Raw genomic sequence first — 19,051 nt, 5'->3', positions numbered from 1 at the left:
GGACGTTTTCTCTTAAAGCCTCCCATTTAAGTTTCTCTTAAAGAACTCACTTTAGACTCCCCATTTCCTGTAATAAATCAATTTTTTAAAAAACTTTTATTAAGAAATTTGGTACCCATAATCTGTTCAAAAAGCATTATTTTTTTTTCCAAAACACTATTTGAAAATATAATTTTGGATCTTTTCTGATAATTAATGTTTTAAAAAGTAATACTCAGAGGACAGAAACTAAGTGCAACATTCTGTTCCAAGAAAGTATCAAGAGTATAAAATTGATGAATTTCTGAGTCCTAGGTCTCACCAGGCTGTTACTACAAAATAAGGACTTTACAAAACAAGTTCCACCAGCCTAAATGCAAGAAATGAGTACTTCTGCAAATAGACCCCACCGACTGAATTCCTCAGAGGGCCATCTCAGGTGTTCTCAGGCTGTATCCCTCATGTCTCCACCAGGAGGCGTTACAGCACGGTGGTTGTATTTAAGCACTGCAGTCACACAGACAAATGGGGTTTGAACCCCTTCTCTTCCACTTCCTAACTTTACAACCACTCTATGTTTCCGCTTACTCGTCTTTAAATTGGAACAATAACAGCACTTATACATATAGGTCACTAAATAAGAGAATACTTGCACAGTGCTTTCACATGGTCTTGGCACACAGTAAGCACTACTTCTGTCTATCAGATGGGAGGCTTCTGGCTATCAGGAACATAAAAACCAACTGAGAATGGCTTAAAGATAATAAGGATTTATTATTTCATTTAATGAAGAGTCTCAAAGTGGGGTGGCTCCAGGATTACTTGATTCAGTGACTCAGTAATGTCATCAGGAACTTATTTTTCCACTCTGCAGTCCTCACTATGTAAACTTTTCCTCAGACAGGCTCCCATCATGTGTGAGAGACTTAACACTTATCATTGAGAAAAGAAATTTTCCAGAGGGGAGAAAAGTCCATCTTTTACTATAACTTGCTTTTTTAAGAGTAAAGAAGCTTTTCCTCTTTACTCTTAAGAGAGTAAAAAGCCCCTCTCTCAGCAGAATTTTCTTTATTTTCCATTGGCTGGAATTGTACCACATACCCATGCCTAACCCTATCACTGGCAGGGAGAATGGATTTATCATGATTGACTTAAAAAACTGAGATTAACACCTGATGCAGGAATAAGATCACGTCCCCCAGATATCTGTGTTGCCTGAAGTCGAGGAATGAAGGAACACAGTAGACCGGTATCTAAATCCCACCTAAAAAATTTTAAAAAGTTGAGAGACAGGCTTGCTAACTACTCTGATGTGAGCATAGAGTTTGCTGCCATGTTGGGATTGGGTAGCATTCCCAGAGTTTGTGGGCCAAGGATGCAGGTTTTCTGGAGACAAAATATGAAACACACATGACAGCCACGTGGCAGGGGTTGGATGGGTGCTCACTCATAGGACCTCCTGAAGGAGCAATCAGGGTACGGCAGAAAAAAGCTACAGATATTGCTGGATCCCAGGAGCTGGGAAAGGAAGAAATGATAAGCCAGAGATATGGATGATCTGTGTCATTCATGCCAAGGAAACACAGGTGAGGAAACCCTAGCAAGAGATTCCTCTAAAAATCCCTCAACAGTGTCCATGAGGGAAAAAGTCATCTTTCAATGTCTGCCAGACCCAGAGAGCCTGAAGCTGTCTTACGACAGCACTAGCCAAGTAAGAATTTTCTTGCTCCTTCTGCCTCTTTTCCACCACTCCAACCCTGTAGGTGTCTGAAATTTCACTTATCAAGTGAGGGGAGAAACAGTGGACCAAGAAGCAAGCGGGTGCCAGCCGTGCTGTCTTTCATCCAGGCTTCTAGCCTGCCTCAGCACTTACCTGGGAAGAGGAGAGTAGCTCTAACTCAGAACGAAATGGGAAGTTTTGCCTGTCATCCAGGACTGGGTATTCTAGACGGTAATTTGAGACTGTGCTTTGTACCTTATAATTCCCAGAGCAATAATAAAGTCTGTCTAAGTTCATCTAGAAGGGCAGAACTAGTCCCACTGAGCAGGTAAACAAAATAAAGTTGCTGTATACTACTTAAACTTCTAAGAATTCACAACTTTCATAAGAAATCACAGCTAAGAACTTTTCTACAGAACCACGCTTTTCTTCAGATCCCATAAAGAGGCAAGTTCACAATTACTCCTAGAAATACTCCAAAGTATCCTTTTGTGAAGGTTAGGACTTAATTCTTTAAGAGTTATGAAGGTGAGTGACTCTGGCTGGTAGCCCCAGATGCAGCATCTCCCAACTTTTCACTAAAATACTTATAAAGCTATATATATATATGCTCAGTTACATATGTATATATATATGTACAGTATGTAACTGAAAATGATAAACTACTGCCAGAATCCAAGAGACTTACCACTATCTATATGAATAGGAATCACGTCATTAAACAAAGACTACCTAAAAAGAAAGGAGGGGGTTATAATATACTTTATAACTCATCCATTTTATGGCCTAGGACTCAGAAAGAGTGTTTGCTAATCAGAAAATAGGACATCCATCTTTGTAATACAGGCTGTTTTCTGAGATTGCCAGCCATATTTCTGCATCCTTTAGATAATGCACATCCCAGAAAATGGTTGGATGAGAAACAGATCTGGTATTGCATTCTGGGAGGTGCAGCCTCTACAATAAATGTAGATAACAGGAAAACTCTACTAGAAGTGCATAATGGAATCACAATTTTTTATGTGCTCCATTGGTTCAGAGTAATCAGTTAACTTAGGCAATGGGATAAGGAAAAATACTAGTTCAGAGGAAAACACTATGTAGAAGATTATTAGGGAAAGTCTATAGGCCTGAGAGCTAAGCCAAGCTACAATCTTAAAAAGAGGATTAGACACTGACAGAAAGAAGGACCTAAAGCTATATAAACAACCCAACTGTTAAAAGTACTGATTCTGAATGTATCTTCTCTCTCATAAGAATGAGTTAAGGCGGGTATCTAATACTCTCCAGAGAAAGGTAAAAAGAAGATGCAGACACAAAGTATGTCTTGGAAAATTATGCCTGTAAAAATGCATCAAGGAACTGTGAAATAGATATTGACATCTATACAGAAATAACAGGCTGACATCGAAAGACAGATGAATAATAAGAATTTCAAAGAATCTGTGGCAGAGACAATGACATATGTTTCCCACACTCTTTCCTTTTCCTGGGTATGTAAGATGGCTATATTTCTCAGATTCCCTTGCAGTTGGGTTCAGACAATATTATTAACTTTAGCACTGGAATATGAGCATAAATAATGTGTCATTCCATATTGAGGCAGTTAATATCAAGTGTGCCTTCTCCATGACCCCTTCTCTTTGTTTATTTGTATGTATTTATCTGGTGGCTGACCAGTATGGAGATCTGAACCCTTGACCTTAGTATTATAACACTGCACTCTAACCAACTGAGCTAACCAAACAGCCTCCGTCTTCCCTTTTTTGCATCAGCCTTTCAGACTATATGTGTTCCAGATGGCATAGTCTTAAGAGTGAGAAAGCCACCCAACCTGCATCAGACTTTACATAAATGAGAAATAGATTTCATTGTGTTAATCCATTGAGATTTCTGAGTTGATTTGTTATTGAAACATAGCCTAACCTGAGCTGACTAATATGGAACCAAAACACAACAGCAGAAGTTAAAACCAAGTTGATTTATCCAAGGAATGAAAAGAAGGATAGTTTAGATTAGACAATCTATCAGTATAATAATTCATTACAGATCCATGAAGACCACGTGCCCTGCGGTGCCAGCGCATGACCAAGCAGGTAGGCCTCGCTGATGCCGGACCCCAACCCCAGCCCAGCCGAGTGTGCACCAACCAGAGAGGCACCCCGCCAGAGAGGCCCAAGATCTGCAGGGACCATGTGCCCCACAGCACCAGCAGATAGGCCTCACTCCTGCCGGACTCCATCCACAGCCCAGCCGAGTGTGCGCCGACCAGAAAGGCTCCCTCCTGGACAGGCCCGAGTCCCATGGAGACCATGCGCCCTATGGTGCCAGCGCACAACCTAGCAGGAAGGCCTCACCACTGCCAGACCCCATACCCAGCCTGGAGTGTGTGCTGATCAGAGAGGCACCTCCCTGGAGAGGCCCAAGACCTGAAGCAACCATGCACCCAAGGCAGCAGCAGGTGACCGAGCAGACACTGAGGCAGCCATGCCAAATTGGCAGCACCAGCAGCATCCTAGCCAGTGTTGAACCAGTGCACCGTGAAATCCCTTGCCACAATGACTAAATATAAAAGGAAAAATACCAGAAATATGAAAAATCAAGAAAGTACACCACCAAAGGGTAATACCTCTCAGGCTCTAGATCCTATAGAACAAGAAGCCCTTGAAATGTCTGACAAGGAATTTTGAGTGATAATTCTAAGGAAACTAAATGAGATACAAGAAAACTCAGCTAGACAACATGATGAAACGAGGAAAAGTATATAGGACCTGAAAGAAGAAATGTACAAGGAAATCAATGCCCTGAAAAAGAATGTAGCAGGGCTTGCCAAGCTGAAAATTCATTCAACCAGATAAAAAACACAACAGAGAGTTTAACCAGAAGGCGTGCAGAAGCAGAAGAGAGAACTTCTGACCTTGAAGATAGGCTGTTTGAAATAACACAAGCAGACAAAAGAAAAAAAAAAAGAAAAAAATTAAAAATATTGAAGAAAATTTGAGAGATATCAGACAACCTTAAGCGTTCAAATATCCATGTCATGGGTATTCCAAAAGGAGAGGAAAAAGCAGAATGCATTGAAAACATATTCAACAAAATAGTGGCAGAAAACTTCCCAGGTATAGGAAAAGACACAGATCTTCAGATTCAGGAAGCTCAAAGATCCCCAACTGTTTTCAACCCAAAAAGGCCTTCTCCAAGATATGTTATAGTCAAATTGGCAAAACTCAGAGACAAAGAGGAAATCTTAAAAGCTGCAAGAGAGAAGTGTCAAATCACCTATAAGGGAGCCCCAATCAGGCTAACATCACACTTTTCATCACAAACCCTAAAAGCTAGAAAGGAATGGGATGATATATTCAAAATATTAAAGATAAAGATTGCCAGCCAAGAATACTCTACCCTGCAAGGCTATCCTTCCGAAATGAAGGGCAAATAGTATATTTCTCAGACAAACAAAAACTGCAGGAGTTCACTACCACACGACCACCCTTACAAGAAATCCTCAAGGGAGTACTGGGTTTGGTTCCCAAAAAATAACTACCATAAAAACCCAAGAAAAATCAATACCCACTAGTATAATAAAAATGGCATTCTTGAAGAGAAAACAAACAAACAAAAATGCTATCTACAACTTAAGGAACCAACAAACACAGAAACCAAACAGTAAATCAGAAAGCAAGGAACAAAAGGCACCTAAGACAACCAAACAACCAATAAAATGCTAAGAATAAATCAACACCTTTCAATAACAACTCCTAATGTAAAAGGCTTAAATTCCCCAATCAAAAGACACAGACTGGCTGACTGGATCAAAAGGAGGACCCAACTATATGCTGCCTACAAGAGACCCACCTCACCCATAAAGATTCACATAGACTAAGAGTGAAAGGATGGAAAAAGATTTACCATGCAAACAGAAAAGAAAAACGAGCTGGAGTAGCTATTCTTATATCTGACAAAATAGACTTTCAACTAAAAACCATAAAAAGAGACAATGAGGGACACTACTTAATGATAAAAGGACTGATCCATCAAGAAGACATAACAATCATAAATATGTACGCACCCAATGTTGGAGCAGCCAGATTTATGAAACAAACTCTATTAGACCTAAAGAAGGAAATAGACACTAATACCATAATAGCAGGGGACCTGAACACCCCACTGTCAATATTAGACAGATCAGCTAGGCAAAGAATCAGTAGAGAAACACAAGATCTAAACAATACTCTAGACCAATTGGAATTGGCAGATATCTACAGAACATTCCATCCAACAACCTCAGAATATTCATTCTTCTCATCAGCACATGGATCATTCTCCAGGATAGATCACATATTAGGTCACAAATTAAGTCTCAATAAATTCAAAAAAATTGCAATTATCCCATGTATCTTCTCAGACCACAATGGATTAAAACTAGAAATTAATAACAAACGAAACTCTGGAACCTATACAAACACATGGAAATTAAACAGCATTCTACTTAATGACATATGGGTCTAAGAAGAAATCAAGCAGGAAATCAAAAAATTTATTGAAACTAATGAAAATAATGATACATCATACCAAAACCTATGGGATACTGCAAAAGCAGTATTAAGGGGAAATTTATTGCATTAAATGCTCACCTCAGAAGAATGGAAAGATGGCAAGTGAACAAACTAACACTTCACCTTAAAGAACTAGAAAAACAAGAACAATCCAAACCTAAAGTTAGCAGATGGAAAGAAACCATTAAGATCAGAGCAGAACTTAATGAAATTGAAACCAAAAAAACAATACAAAAGATCAATGAATCAAAAAGTTGGTTTTTTGAAAAGATAAATAAAATTGACAAACCATTAGCATGGCTAACAAAAAAAAAGAAGAGAGAAGATTCAAATAACAAAAATTAGAAATGAAAAAGGCAATATTAGAACTGATTCATCGGAAATACAAGGAATCATTCGAGACTACTATAAACAACAATACGCCAACAAATTTGAAAATCTGGAGGAAATGGATAAATTTCTGGACACACAAAAGCTCCCAAAACTGAGCCATGAAGACATAGAAAATTTGAACAGACCAATAACAATAAAGGAGACTGAAGCTGTTATCAGAAGGCTCCCAACAAAGAAAAGCCCAGGACCAGATGGATTCACAGCAGAATTTTACCAAACATTCAAAGAGGAACTGACACCGATTCTTTACAAACTATTCCAAAAGATTGAAACAGACACAAATCTCCCAAATTCATTCTATGAAGCAAACATCATCCTGATACGAAAACCAGGTAAAGATATAACCAAAAAAGAAAACTACAAGCTAATATCCTTGATGAATATAGATGCAAAAATCCTCACTAAAATACTAGCAAACAGAATACAGCAACACATACGTAAAATTATTCACCACAATCAAGTGGGATTCATCCCAGGGATGCAAGGTTGGTTCAACATACGCAAATCAATAAATGTGATACACCATATTAATAAAGTCAGACACAAGGACCATATGATCATCTCTATAGATGCTGAAAAATCATTTGATAAAATTCAGCACTCATTCATGACAAAGACCCTCTATAAGTTAGGTATAGAGGGAAAGTATCTCAACATAATTAAAGCCATATATGCCAAACCCACTGCCAATATCATCCTGAATGGGGAAAAGCTGAAAGCTTTTCCTTTAAGAACAGGAACTAGACAAGCATGCCCACTCTCACCACTCCTATTCAACATAGTGTTGGAAGTACTAGCCAGAGCAATCAGAGAAGAGAAGGAAATAAAGGGCATCCATCTTGGAAAAGATGAAGTCAAACTGTCCCTGTTTGCAGATGACATGATCCTATATATCGAACAGCCTAAAACCTCTACAAAAAAACTCTTGGAATTGAAAAATGATTTCAGCACAGTAGCAGGATACAAAATCAACACACAAAAATCAGTAGCATTTCTTTTCTCCAATAGTGAACATGCAGAACGAGAAATCAAGAAAGCCTGCCCATTTACAATAGCCACCAAAAAAATAAAATACTTAGGATTTGAGTTAACCAAGGAGGTGAAAAATCTCTATAATGAGAACTACAAACCACTGCTGAGAGAAATTAGAGAGGATAGAAGAAGATGGAAAGATATCCCATGCTCTTGAATTGGAAGAATCAACATAGTGAAAATGTCCATATTACCCAAAGTGATATACAAATTCAATGCAATCCCCATCAAAATTCCAAAGACATTTTCCTCAGAAATCAAAGAACTATCCAGACATTTATATGAAATAATAAAAGACCACACGTAGCCAAAGCAATGCTGAGAAAAAAAATAAAGCTGGAGGCATAACACTACCTGACTTTAAGCTATACTACAAAGCTATAATAACCAAAACAGTATGGTACTGGCATAAAAACAGACACACTGACCAATGGAATAGAATAGAGAATCCAGAAATCAACCCACACACTTACTTCCATCTGATCTTTGAAAGGCACCAAGCCTATTCACTGGGGAAGGGACTGCCTCTTCAGCAAATGGTGCTGGGATAACTGGATATCCATATGCAGGAGAATGAAACTAGACCCATACCTCTCACCATATACTAAAATCAACTCAAAATGGATTAAGGATTTAAATATACACCCTGAAACAATAAAACTTCTTAAAGAAAACATAGGAGAAACACTTCAGGAAATAGGACTGGACACAGACTTCATGAATACGACCCCAAAAGCACGGGCAACCAAAGGAAAAATAAACAAATGGGATTATATCAAACTAAAAAGCTTCTGCACAGCAAAAGAAACAATTAACAGAGTTAAAAGACAACCAACAGAGTGGGAGAAAATATTTGCAAAATATACATCTGACAAAGGATTAATATCCAGAATATATAAGGAACTCAAACAACTTTACAAGAAGAAAACAAGCAACCCAATTAAAAAATGGGCAAAAGAGCTAAGTAGGCATTTCTCTAAGGAAGATATACAAATGGCCAACAGACATATGAAAAAATGCTCAACATCACTCAGCATCTGGGAAATGCAAATCAAAACCACACTGAGATACCATCTCACCCCAGTTAGGATGGCTAAAATCCAAAAGACTCTGAACGATAAATGCTGGCGAGGTTGCGGAGAAAAAAGAACTCTCATAACATTGTTGGTGGAACTGCAAAATGGTGCAGCCTCTATGGAAAATGGTATGGAGGTTCCTCAAACAATTGCAGATAGATCTACCATACGACCCGGCTATCCCACTGCTGGGAATATACCCAGAGGAATGGAAATCACCAAGTCGAAGGTATACCTGTTCCCCAGTGTTCATTGCAGCACTCTTTACAATAGCCAAGAGTTGGAACCAGCCCAAATGTCCATCATCGGATGAGTGGATATGGAAAATGTGGTACATCTACGCAATGGAATACTACTCAGCTATAAAAACGAATGAAATACTGCCATTTGCAACAACATGGATGGACATTGAGAGAATTATATTAAGTGAAACGATTCAGGCACAGAAAGAGAAATACCACATGTTCTCACTTATTGGTGGGAGTTAAAAATTAATATATAAATTCACACACACACACACAAAAAAAACCCCAGAGGCGGGGGGGAGAAGATATAACAACCACAATTACTTGAAGTTGATATGGCAAGCAAACAGAAAGGACATTGTTGCGGGGGAGGAAGGAGAAGGAGGAGGGAGGGAGGTTTTGGTAAGGGGCAGCAATAATCAACGACAATGTATATTGACAAAATAAAATTTAAAAAAATATAAAATAAAATAAAAGAATCTCTACTAATTTCATAAGTGCAACATGAAAAAAATAATAAAATAATTAAGATATAATATTCATCTTAAACTAATAACCGTTATTCTTAATAATGAATCATTACAAGCTTTCTTATATTTATAATCACAAACAAGAAAAGATGCCTGCTCATACGATTATTACTTAAGATTGTTATGGAAGCACTAGAAAAGGAAAAAGAAAAGCAGAAGGAACTAAAGGTATAAGTCCAGAAGTAAGATAAATGCAACACCATGTGAAAATCTAAGAGAATCAACTGAAGAAAAAAGTAGAATGTCGTAAGGTGGACTGTTACAAAACATAAATAAAACCGATGTCTTTTCTTCATACTAGCAAAAAGTCATTGGAAAGTATATTCGGGGCAGAGAAACCTCATTCATGATAGCAACAACAACAACAAAACAAAATCTGAAAAATAAACAACACAAATTACAGGACCTGTAAGAAGAGACTTACAAAACTTCAAAAATACTTAGATAAGTGAAAACATACTACATTCCCGAATAGAAAAATTCAATATTGTGAAATCAACATTTCTCCACAAATTAACACCTATAATTAATAAATTAAAAGCAAGTTCAAAGGGAAGTTTGGGGAACTTAACAATGTAATTTTTAATATATTCCGATATAGAAGACTATTATAAACATTTTTAAAGAGATAATTAAATGTCATAATTAAAAATGTGAGCATTGGCTGAGAAAAAGATACAAAGATCAATGGAATGGAATAGAAAACTCTGAAACTGAGACATAAAGATGATAGTAATCAACACAGGAAGTGAGTAAATAGAAAGTAGAGGTCCTAGAATTGAGCTTTGGGATGTTCCAACATTAAGAGGAGATAAGGAGATTAGAACAAGAGACCGAAAAGGAGTCCCCATTGTTGTAGAAGGGAAACTGTGGTGTCCTGGATGCCATGCAAAGGAAGTGTTGCAGCAAGAGAATGACCATTGGTTTTAGCAACATGAGGTTATTGATGCCCTTGACAAAGGCAGTTTCAGTAGAGAGGTGAGTGAAGTCGGTGACCTGATTGGAGTGAATTCAAGAAAGGATGACGCTGATGGTGGTGAGGGTAGACGTCCATTTCGAGGAGTTTTGTTGTGAAGTAATGAGAGAAACAGGCAGTAGCTGGAGGGAAAACAGGGGTCAAGAGGGTTTATAATGGGAGTGATCTACTTGAAAGGGGAAAAAATAATGACGCAGGAGAGAAACAACTGAAGCAATGTCCTCGGCAGGTTAAATTAAGGATGAAATCGAGTCCACAAATAGAGCATTAGCTTTAAGGAGACAGTTCATCCAAAGTAGCATGAGCAAAGGTAGATCATATGGACAGAGGCTGGTAGGTGGGAGCTTGGGAGAAGGTCTTTGATTACTTTTATATTTTCTCAGTGAAAGGGGGTCATCAACTGACATTAAGGACAGAGCAAAGTGCATGTTTTAAGGAAAAAGATTGATATATTTCAAGAGAATTGATAAATGGACTAGGAAAATGTATTATGATTCCTAGCAGCATTAAGTGCCTACTTGAGATCAATAGTCATGATGATTCTCCCTGGTCAGCTTTAGCTTTGTGGACATTGGTGTGCAGTAGCAGGTTGGGATTTCACCAGGATTTTGCTTTTCCCAGCAATACATCAAGGCAAGAGAAAGGCAAGGAAGTTGAAGTTATATGAAAAGGAGAAATTTTAAGGACTAACCATGGAATTCAAGCTGGGTAAGAGGAGAAGTAAAGACTTTAAGGGAAAGAGAGTGCAAAAGTGGTATGAACAACGGATTGTAGGATTTGGTAGGATGAAGGCATTGTTAGACTTAGGGTGCCAGTGGGCATGAACTAGAAAAATAAGAGGTGATGGTCAGAGTTGGATGCTTGAAATTGATATTAAGGAAGAATACGGATATTGGTAATGACAAAAGCTCAGATTTAATCATGAGAGTAAGTGGCCAACATAGTCTGGAGAAGAAAGGCTAGGAACCTAGAAACTAGAAAAAATAACGTGAGATAGACACTGAAATCATCAGGTATTATGACAGAAGCAACATTGGAATGAGTGACCCTAAGGACGAGGGTGAGGGTGAGAATACAGGGGTTCATTTGCAACAAGGAGGAATAGCAGGTGGTACACTTTTTTGATATAACATTCAAAGTGAAACATTTTACAGAGAGTGGAGAGTGGTCTCATGGTGGCACTGAAGATAAAGGTGAACATTTAAATCTAGCTGTAGGTCCAGTGGTGTGATGGGTATAGGAAAAAAAAAAAAAGTGACCTGAATAAAGGATTCAAGGTGAAGGGAGGGTTGAGAGAAGTAAAAGATTTTAGGGAATTTTACTGATGATTGATTTTGAGTTCCACAGGGCACAGTGGGAATGTGTTAGGAGTTGGGGAAAGAATATGGGTCCAGAAAGGAGGTTGTTAAGAGCCATATGAGGGCTTCCTGTGGTTATAAAATTAAAAGGAATCAAGGACATATGCAATTCACCCTAATGCTTTTGAGGCTTAAAGTTGACAAGACTTCACATTGAGCAGTAGAAAGGGGTGGCCAGGTCTTCCAGGAGCCCTGCAGAGTTCTGGGTGGGCCTATTCACCCTTGAGATGAAAGCACTGAGGAGTGGTCTTTCTCAAAGCACACTGGGTTCAAATCTCCTTTGGAATAGTAGACTGAGGTGTAGCCTGAGGCTGGAGGTGATGCAGTCTTACACCAAGCATGATGAGTTCCTTTCATGACCCCTGCTGGTAGCTGTATGGAAACCAGGGATGAGAACCCTGGGCATCCAGACATTAATTGCTTAACATTGAGTGTGTACTACATGCTAGGAACATGACAGTTATTAGCACACTTGATCTTCAGAACAACCCTTTGAAGTAGGTACTATTGCCCCCATTTAGGGGTGAGAAATCTGAGGCTTAATAAGATTGTGACTTGTCAAATGCCACAACTAGCTTAAGAGCTGGAGAGCAAATATGAAAACAGGCAACCTGATTTCAAAGCACCTGCTCTTAAACTGTATGATGCACCACTTCCATGGGGAACTGGCTATTTTAAACTATTCTGGGATTAAAACTTGTCCCCCCACCACATTCACTTAAAAAAAAATCACAAATGCTTATGTTTTCTCAAAAAGATTTTACAAGTGTTGTAACAGAAGGCATTTGTTTGGATTTTAATATTTGCTGATCTACTTGTCAAAAAAAAAAGGAACACGGATTTGGTAGTCCAGGGTACAGGACTTCACAATAGCAACTGACAAACTCTATTGTAAACAAACATTCAAAAGATTAATTTGGAAGTAATAGGTTAAGTGGAGTATAATGCAGAGGTTGTGAGTCTATGTCCCAACAGGATATTTTCTCAGGATATGTTTTAATGTACAAATGAACACTGTGGGTTGGAATAAAATTTACCATGGCAACATCAACACATCACTCAGAAAATCTCCTAGTGCTCACTTTGGCAGCTCATACAATAAAACTGGAATGATTTAGAGAAAATAAGTATGGCCTTTGTACAAGGAATATATGCAAAGTCATGAGCAGTCTATTTTTTTGAAGAGACTAAATAGACAATACAACCAAATGAATCTTGACTGAACCCTGGACCAAAAAGAAAAAAGTGTATGTATGTGTGAATGACAGCATCTGGAGAAATTTGACTATGGACTATATATTAGATATTATGAAATTATTAATTTTCTTAGGTGTGATACTGGTATTATGGTCATATAGGCAAATATTCTTGTTCTAGGAAAACACATGCTGAAGCATTTAGGGATGAAGGATCATGATGCCCCAACTTACTTTTAAATGGCTCACCCAAAAAAATGTTTTACACAAACACACACGTTTGTGCATGCGAGGGTACTTCAAAATGTTCACAGAAAAAGTGAATTAAAAGATAATATGAATCTTTCCATGAACTTTTTGAAGAACCCTCATATTTATCATGCATAATACACATATATATTATATATATATATATACACACACATATACATATATACATTTAAAACACACATACACATATAGAAAGAAAACTAAAAATGTCAACCACTGATGAATCTGGATAAAGGTGCATGGGTGTTCAATTTTTCTATGAAAAATTTTTCAAATTAAGAAATTCTGGAGAGGGCTGGCCAGTTAGCTCAGTTGGTTAGAGCATGGTGTTATAACATCAGGGTGAAGGGTTCAGATCCATGTATCAGCCAGCTACCAAAAAAAAAAAAAAAAAAAAAAAATTGGAGAAAGGCATGTAAGGTTTTTAATAACTTTGTTCTATGAAATGTAATTTAAAAAGCAGTATTTCTAAGTTGACATATTACTTAATATATTGTGATTTTAAACTTATTCAACTAGGTTAACAAATAGAAGTTTATATCCATTTCATGTTTATGCCTTCAAGTTTATATATTCAGATTGGGGACACAAATCAAAACGTGGCAAGATAAACAAAATAACTGGAAATATGGAGTTGAAAACAGTTGCTGCTGGGGAGCAAGAAATCCTTGGTGGAGAAAGGTGGGTGGTGGTGGTGGTGTGTGTGAGAAACAGCATGGAATAGAGAATTGCTGCTTTTCTGTACAAGCCTTTTAAAACTATTTAATTCCCCAAATTATATGGATATATAACTTCAATTAATATTTTTAAAAATCCAATTAAAAGAACTGTTTTACTTTTCATCCTTGTCATTACCAACCCCCTACTTTCCTCATTTCATCCTGTCCTAATGCATATGTATATACACACACACACACACACACACACACACATATATATATATTAGTCTTACTAGGCACAAATCTACTATTGGCAAGAATTTCACTCCTTGTTTTAAGGTTTTGTTTTCTTTTCCTCCTCATGTAGTTATAACCTGAGAGAAGAAAAATAAACCCCACATTGCAAAATGTTATACTCTATTTACATATGGAAAAGTTAAATATTAGTAGTCTTAAAGATGGCACCTATTAAGAAAAAGCACATACATGTACTACATTAAATAAAGGTTCAAAACTGTCATTTTAAAATCATAATTTTGAAATTATGACTCCATAGAGAAAAATATTTATGTGAAAGTACAATCTGTTGTTGGCTGAAATGTGATCAGTATTTAATGGGATGTTGCTATATTTAGCTTTAAAAGTGCACAAATTTAAATCTATATTCAGAGGTTAATAAATTTGTGAGTTCTCTTTCGAAGAACAGAAGAGTCAGTAATTAATAAAGACAAGTATTCAGATTTATTTGGAAATTCACAGTTTCTAATGGCACTACAGCTCTGTAGTTACATATTGAAAGTCCTCTTCCCACAACACACAGATGGTGTAACTTCCTGCTGTACCTCTGCTCTCAGCTGGACCTCTTTCCAAGGGGCTTCTATACAATCAGCCCCTCTTGCTCTGAATGGCTAATTGTGCAGACTGGAAAAAAAATTGAAATCTTCTAAAACATACTGTTAACCTAAAGCAGCAACTCAAATAAAAAAGGCTTTAGTCACATTACAAACAATACCCTAAAAAAGGTATTAGACAGGTTTACAGTTATTAATAAAAGTGCTCAATAAGTTATAACATAAATCTCACAACACAAAATGGTCAATTCTCTCAAAAAGAAACATGTTTCACTTTCACTCATTACTGTACAATCACACACTAAGAAATCATTTATTCAAATACAGTCGCTGCCAATTATTTTTTAAAGGAAAAAAGACAAATGAAGACAGACATATTGCCATCACATATGTATATATCTCTGCACATCTGTAGCCAATACAAAGCAAACCTCAAGGAATAATAATCCCTTTAGACTTGACCAATTAGACAAGGCTTGACAAACTCACTAGCTGGTTCTGTTCATATGTACACAGGCAGTGATTATATCATATAAGACCTGGACTCCCTTGCCAAACCTTCAAATTTTATATTTGTAGTAATAGAAAACAGTGATGTGGAAAGTTTGGAGGACTAGTGTTTAGTGTGAATGTTTAAAACGTAATATAGCTAAAGAAAACCTTCACAAATGGTTAAATGTGTTTAAAAGGTGAATTTATCAAAAATTTGTTTGCAAATACCAGTCATTTGCAAGAAAAGATCTTGTAGTTTTTCTCTCACTGAATTAGTAATTATAGTAATCCAGTCCAAACAAGTTTAATGAAAACATTAATAACATCACCATTTACCTAAAAGAATAGACTTAAAAATTCCAGCAAGTGTTTATTTCCAGTGAGTATGTTAAACAGAGATCTATTTGGCAAGTCTTTAGGATCTTTACACTGTCTTACCCACACTGCTGAGCTTCAGGCAAAGACCACCCTAAAACCTTGTAGTGTTTGCAGCTTCAAAAAAACTAACAAAGTTATAAAAGAAATCAAATGACAGAAAAAGTTTTCCCTCCTCTTCCAGTGGCATTATAAATAGACAAAAGGCACATAAATATGGGAAGGTGCAAAAAATAGGAACAAAGCTAAAGGAAGAGGTTTATGCTTTCATTCCTATCCCACCCAAGGGACTGGGCTTCCAAATTACTTTTGTCCCAGTAATTAATCTATGAAAAAACATCTTTATAAAATGTTTACCATTGTCCTTGTAGGAAATGATCAGCCTTGTAAAACTGCAGCTCATTAACCATGATTGACATAATCCCATCTACTTTTTAAAAAGGCAGAAACCATAATTTCTGAATAGTTTTCCCACTAATATTTTCTCCCTCCCCCAAACCCTTCAAATACAGACTGGTCTTCAAAAAACAACAAAAAAGTCTCCAGAATGAAAAGTTCAACTAGTTTTAGATGTGTCCCGACACTGCTGTAACACCAAATGTTCCCACGGTGATCTCTTTGTTTCCTTTGATTATGTCATGCAGGCTCGGCAATGATCCTGACTTAGTCTGTATTAGAGTTTTTATCAATTTTCCTTGGTCTTGGACTTTAGATCGCCTCCGTTTTAAAGCCCTCTTCTCAGTTTTTGTCTTTTGGGACTGTCCATTGCACAGACTTGTGCAAGCTGAAATGCCACAAAAATAGGACTCTTCTGACTGTGATGAAGTTTCTGAACTTCCTTCAGATGGAGGACCTTTATAAGAAGAGTGATAAACTTCTCCCATATTAGAAAAATCTCTCTGGTTCGTAAAGGGCTTCCTTCCTTTTATGTCTCCATTGGCTACAGGGTGCAATGGATCTGCAGGCTTTATGGTCTCAATTTTTTCAGTTTTGTACTTGCAGCGTTTCTTCTGTAACACAAGCAGGTAAAAAAAGGATAGGAATTAGATCTCTAATAGTTACCTTATCAAACATCTAGAGAGCTGAGCTAATGGAAAAAAGTGCCTGGTGAAAAGTAAAACATAATTATAAAGGGCATATACAAGGGCACTTCAAAAAGTTCCTAGAAAAATAGAATTAAAATACAAATCTTTCCACAAACTTTTTGATGTATCCTTGTACAGTATACACACACACACACACAGTTATGTTCTATATAGATAACTATCATCACCTTCTCATTTTGTAAATACTACTCAATCAAAACTCTCTAAATTGCTTACCAGCCACCTATGAATATAGATTTAAGGAATGATAACTAACACCTGAATACCTAGTATGTGCCAGACATCATATGGTTGCTTTCATGTATATCTTACTAATTAACTCCGAAAGGTGGGTAATTTTACCCTTGATTCCTAAATGAGAAAACCAAGGATCTGAGGTCTGGTTCCTTGCCCAAGTTACAAAGTACTAAGTGGTCTAGTTGGAACTGAATCAAGTTATTTGGCTCTAAAGCCCAAGTTCTTTCATCTAGAGCAATTTCTGTTAATCAAACTGAATATAATTTCATTTGAGAGGCACAATGGAAAAGTACAGACTTTGTTGCCAAAAAAATCCTAAGTACATTCTGAGTATTTCCATCTATTTAATGGGTCGTTTAAGAAAGACACAAATCTGAGTTTCAGTTTTCTCATTTAAAAAATGGGGGTAATATTATTTTCACACTGTTGTGAGGATTACGGGAATAGTGCATGCACTGTGCCTGGCACGCATTCAATATTCAATAAATAATGACTATCAGCAAACTATATCTGCAAAAGTTTGGACAGTAAATATTTTAGGCTTTACAGGTCACATACTATCTCTCCTGCATATTCTTCTTTGTTTTATTTTATAACCCTTTAAAAATGAGAAAACCCTTCTTAGCTCCTGGCCTATAAAAAATAGGTCACAGGCCATAGGTTACAGCTTGCTAACTCCTGTCAACATTTACTTACACTATTCCCATGATTGGAAATAAACAGTAAGTTAAGGACTACTTAAAGGTTATGTTAAATTTTTCAACCTATTTCTTCATTTATTACCACAGAACATACCAATAAACTTAAAAAGAAACAAAATATTACCTTTTTTTCTGGAGAGAACTTGAGGGGCTCTACAATGTACAAATCATTTGGGTCTACTATAAGGGAAAAAAAGTAGATGTAAAATGAAAAGTGGATTATGCTATGATCAAACACTAAAAAATATAATATCATCCCTTAGTGATAATTTTGTTAACAGAACTAATGAATTTATATTTATATCAGGTTAAATATACATTTATGCATTTTAAATTAGTAAGCCAAAAGAGGAAAGGTAGGAGACGGTATTCTTATTTTGAACTTGACTGGTTACCTTCAAATAACTATACTTCCTTGTTAAGTTTTTATACTTAAGTATAAAATAACTTACTACATACATCTATACTTCTTTAAGTTTTTAAATAACAGCTGGTTATCAACAAACACAATAAGGATCTTTCTTTGGGCCCAACCCTACTCTCTTACCTGATGAAGAAAATAACATTACTGGGTAAGCCACCAAATCTACACATCATTTAAAAATTTCCCTAAAAGACTAAACTCTACACTGTATTGCAAAGGTGGATTAACACTGTGCAACACGCAGTTGTGAACACATTGGAAGCCAGTTAGATGAATATACACACACAAAAAAATCCAAGCAATTTTTTTCTAATTGTTTATTACTATGATCAAAACTATGAACTCCAAAATCTAAAAACTGCTTGAACATGCAATATATATGACTAAGCAATACTGAATAAACACTTCTGGCATGGTCAATAAATTAGATCTATCGGCTTTAGCTCAAAGTTTACAGGATTTCATAACTTTAAGCACATTCAAGACACCCCTACCCCACCCCCACATTGACGAGATGAACATACACATAGAAGAGGGACTAAGAGACTTTGGTCCTATTCAACCCATGTAAAGTAAATAATTTAAGGTCTGACAGAGACAGAACTAAGTTTATGAGTAGCAAATTCACTATAAACCTTCACATACCAGAAATTCATTAATAACATGACTCAACCAATTATAATTTTCTACATTACATCTTAGAGATTTCTTGAGAAAGTCATCAAATATATAAATATCCAAATATTCCTCTAAATAGTCATTTCTATCAGATTACTAATCTCAAGTTGCTTTTTTAATAAATCATAATGTCTACTTCTAGGAATGGTCATGTTACTCAGATCAGCCTCTCTACTTGAAAGCAACTAAATATGATG

The 19,051-nt window shown here is 36.7% G+C and overlaps 1 protein-coding gene and 1 non-coding gene across 5 annotated transcripts in view; one reads left to right on the top strand and one right to left on the bottom strand.

Annotated features, from left to right (window-relative positions):
- The first annotated feature begins 12,939 nt into the window (after positions 1-12,939).
- On the top strand, positions 12,940-13,046 carry LOC134385338 (U6 spliceosomal RNA). Its single transcript, XR_010024327.1, has one exon. It is a non-coding gene; the product is annotated as a U6 spliceosomal RNA (small nuclear RNA).
- A 1,662-nt stretch (positions 13,047-14,708) lies between these two features.
- SUCO (SUN domain containing ossification factor) overlaps positions 14,709-19,051 on the bottom strand; it is an 81,121-nt gene continuing 76,778 nt past the window's right edge. For 3 of the 4 annotated variants that reach the window (XM_063106115.1, XM_063106116.1, XM_063106117.1), the window contains 2 exons: positions 17,877-17,932; positions 14,709-16,718 (listed from right to left, as the gene is read on the bottom strand). In XM_063106115.1, coding sequence (XP_062962185.1) covers positions 16,275-16,718; positions 17,877-17,932 — 500 coding nt within the window. In that variant the 3' untranslated portion in view covers positions 14,709-16,274. Of the gene's footprint in view, positions 16,719-17,876; positions 17,933-19,051 lie in introns of those variants that run through there. The other variant, XR_010024243.1, reaches the window with a different exon arrangement.

This window comes from Cynocephalus volans, chromosome 8, assembly GCF_027409185.1.
Source record: "Cynocephalus volans isolate mCynVol1 chromosome 8, mCynVol1.pri, whole genome shotgun sequence".
Classification (NCBI taxonomy): Eukaryota; Metazoa; Chordata; class Mammalia; order Dermoptera; family Cynocephalidae; genus Cynocephalus; species Cynocephalus volans.
The sequence above is the reverse complement of the archived record's forward strand: the minus strand, read 5'-3'. Positions and strand labels throughout refer to the sequence as shown.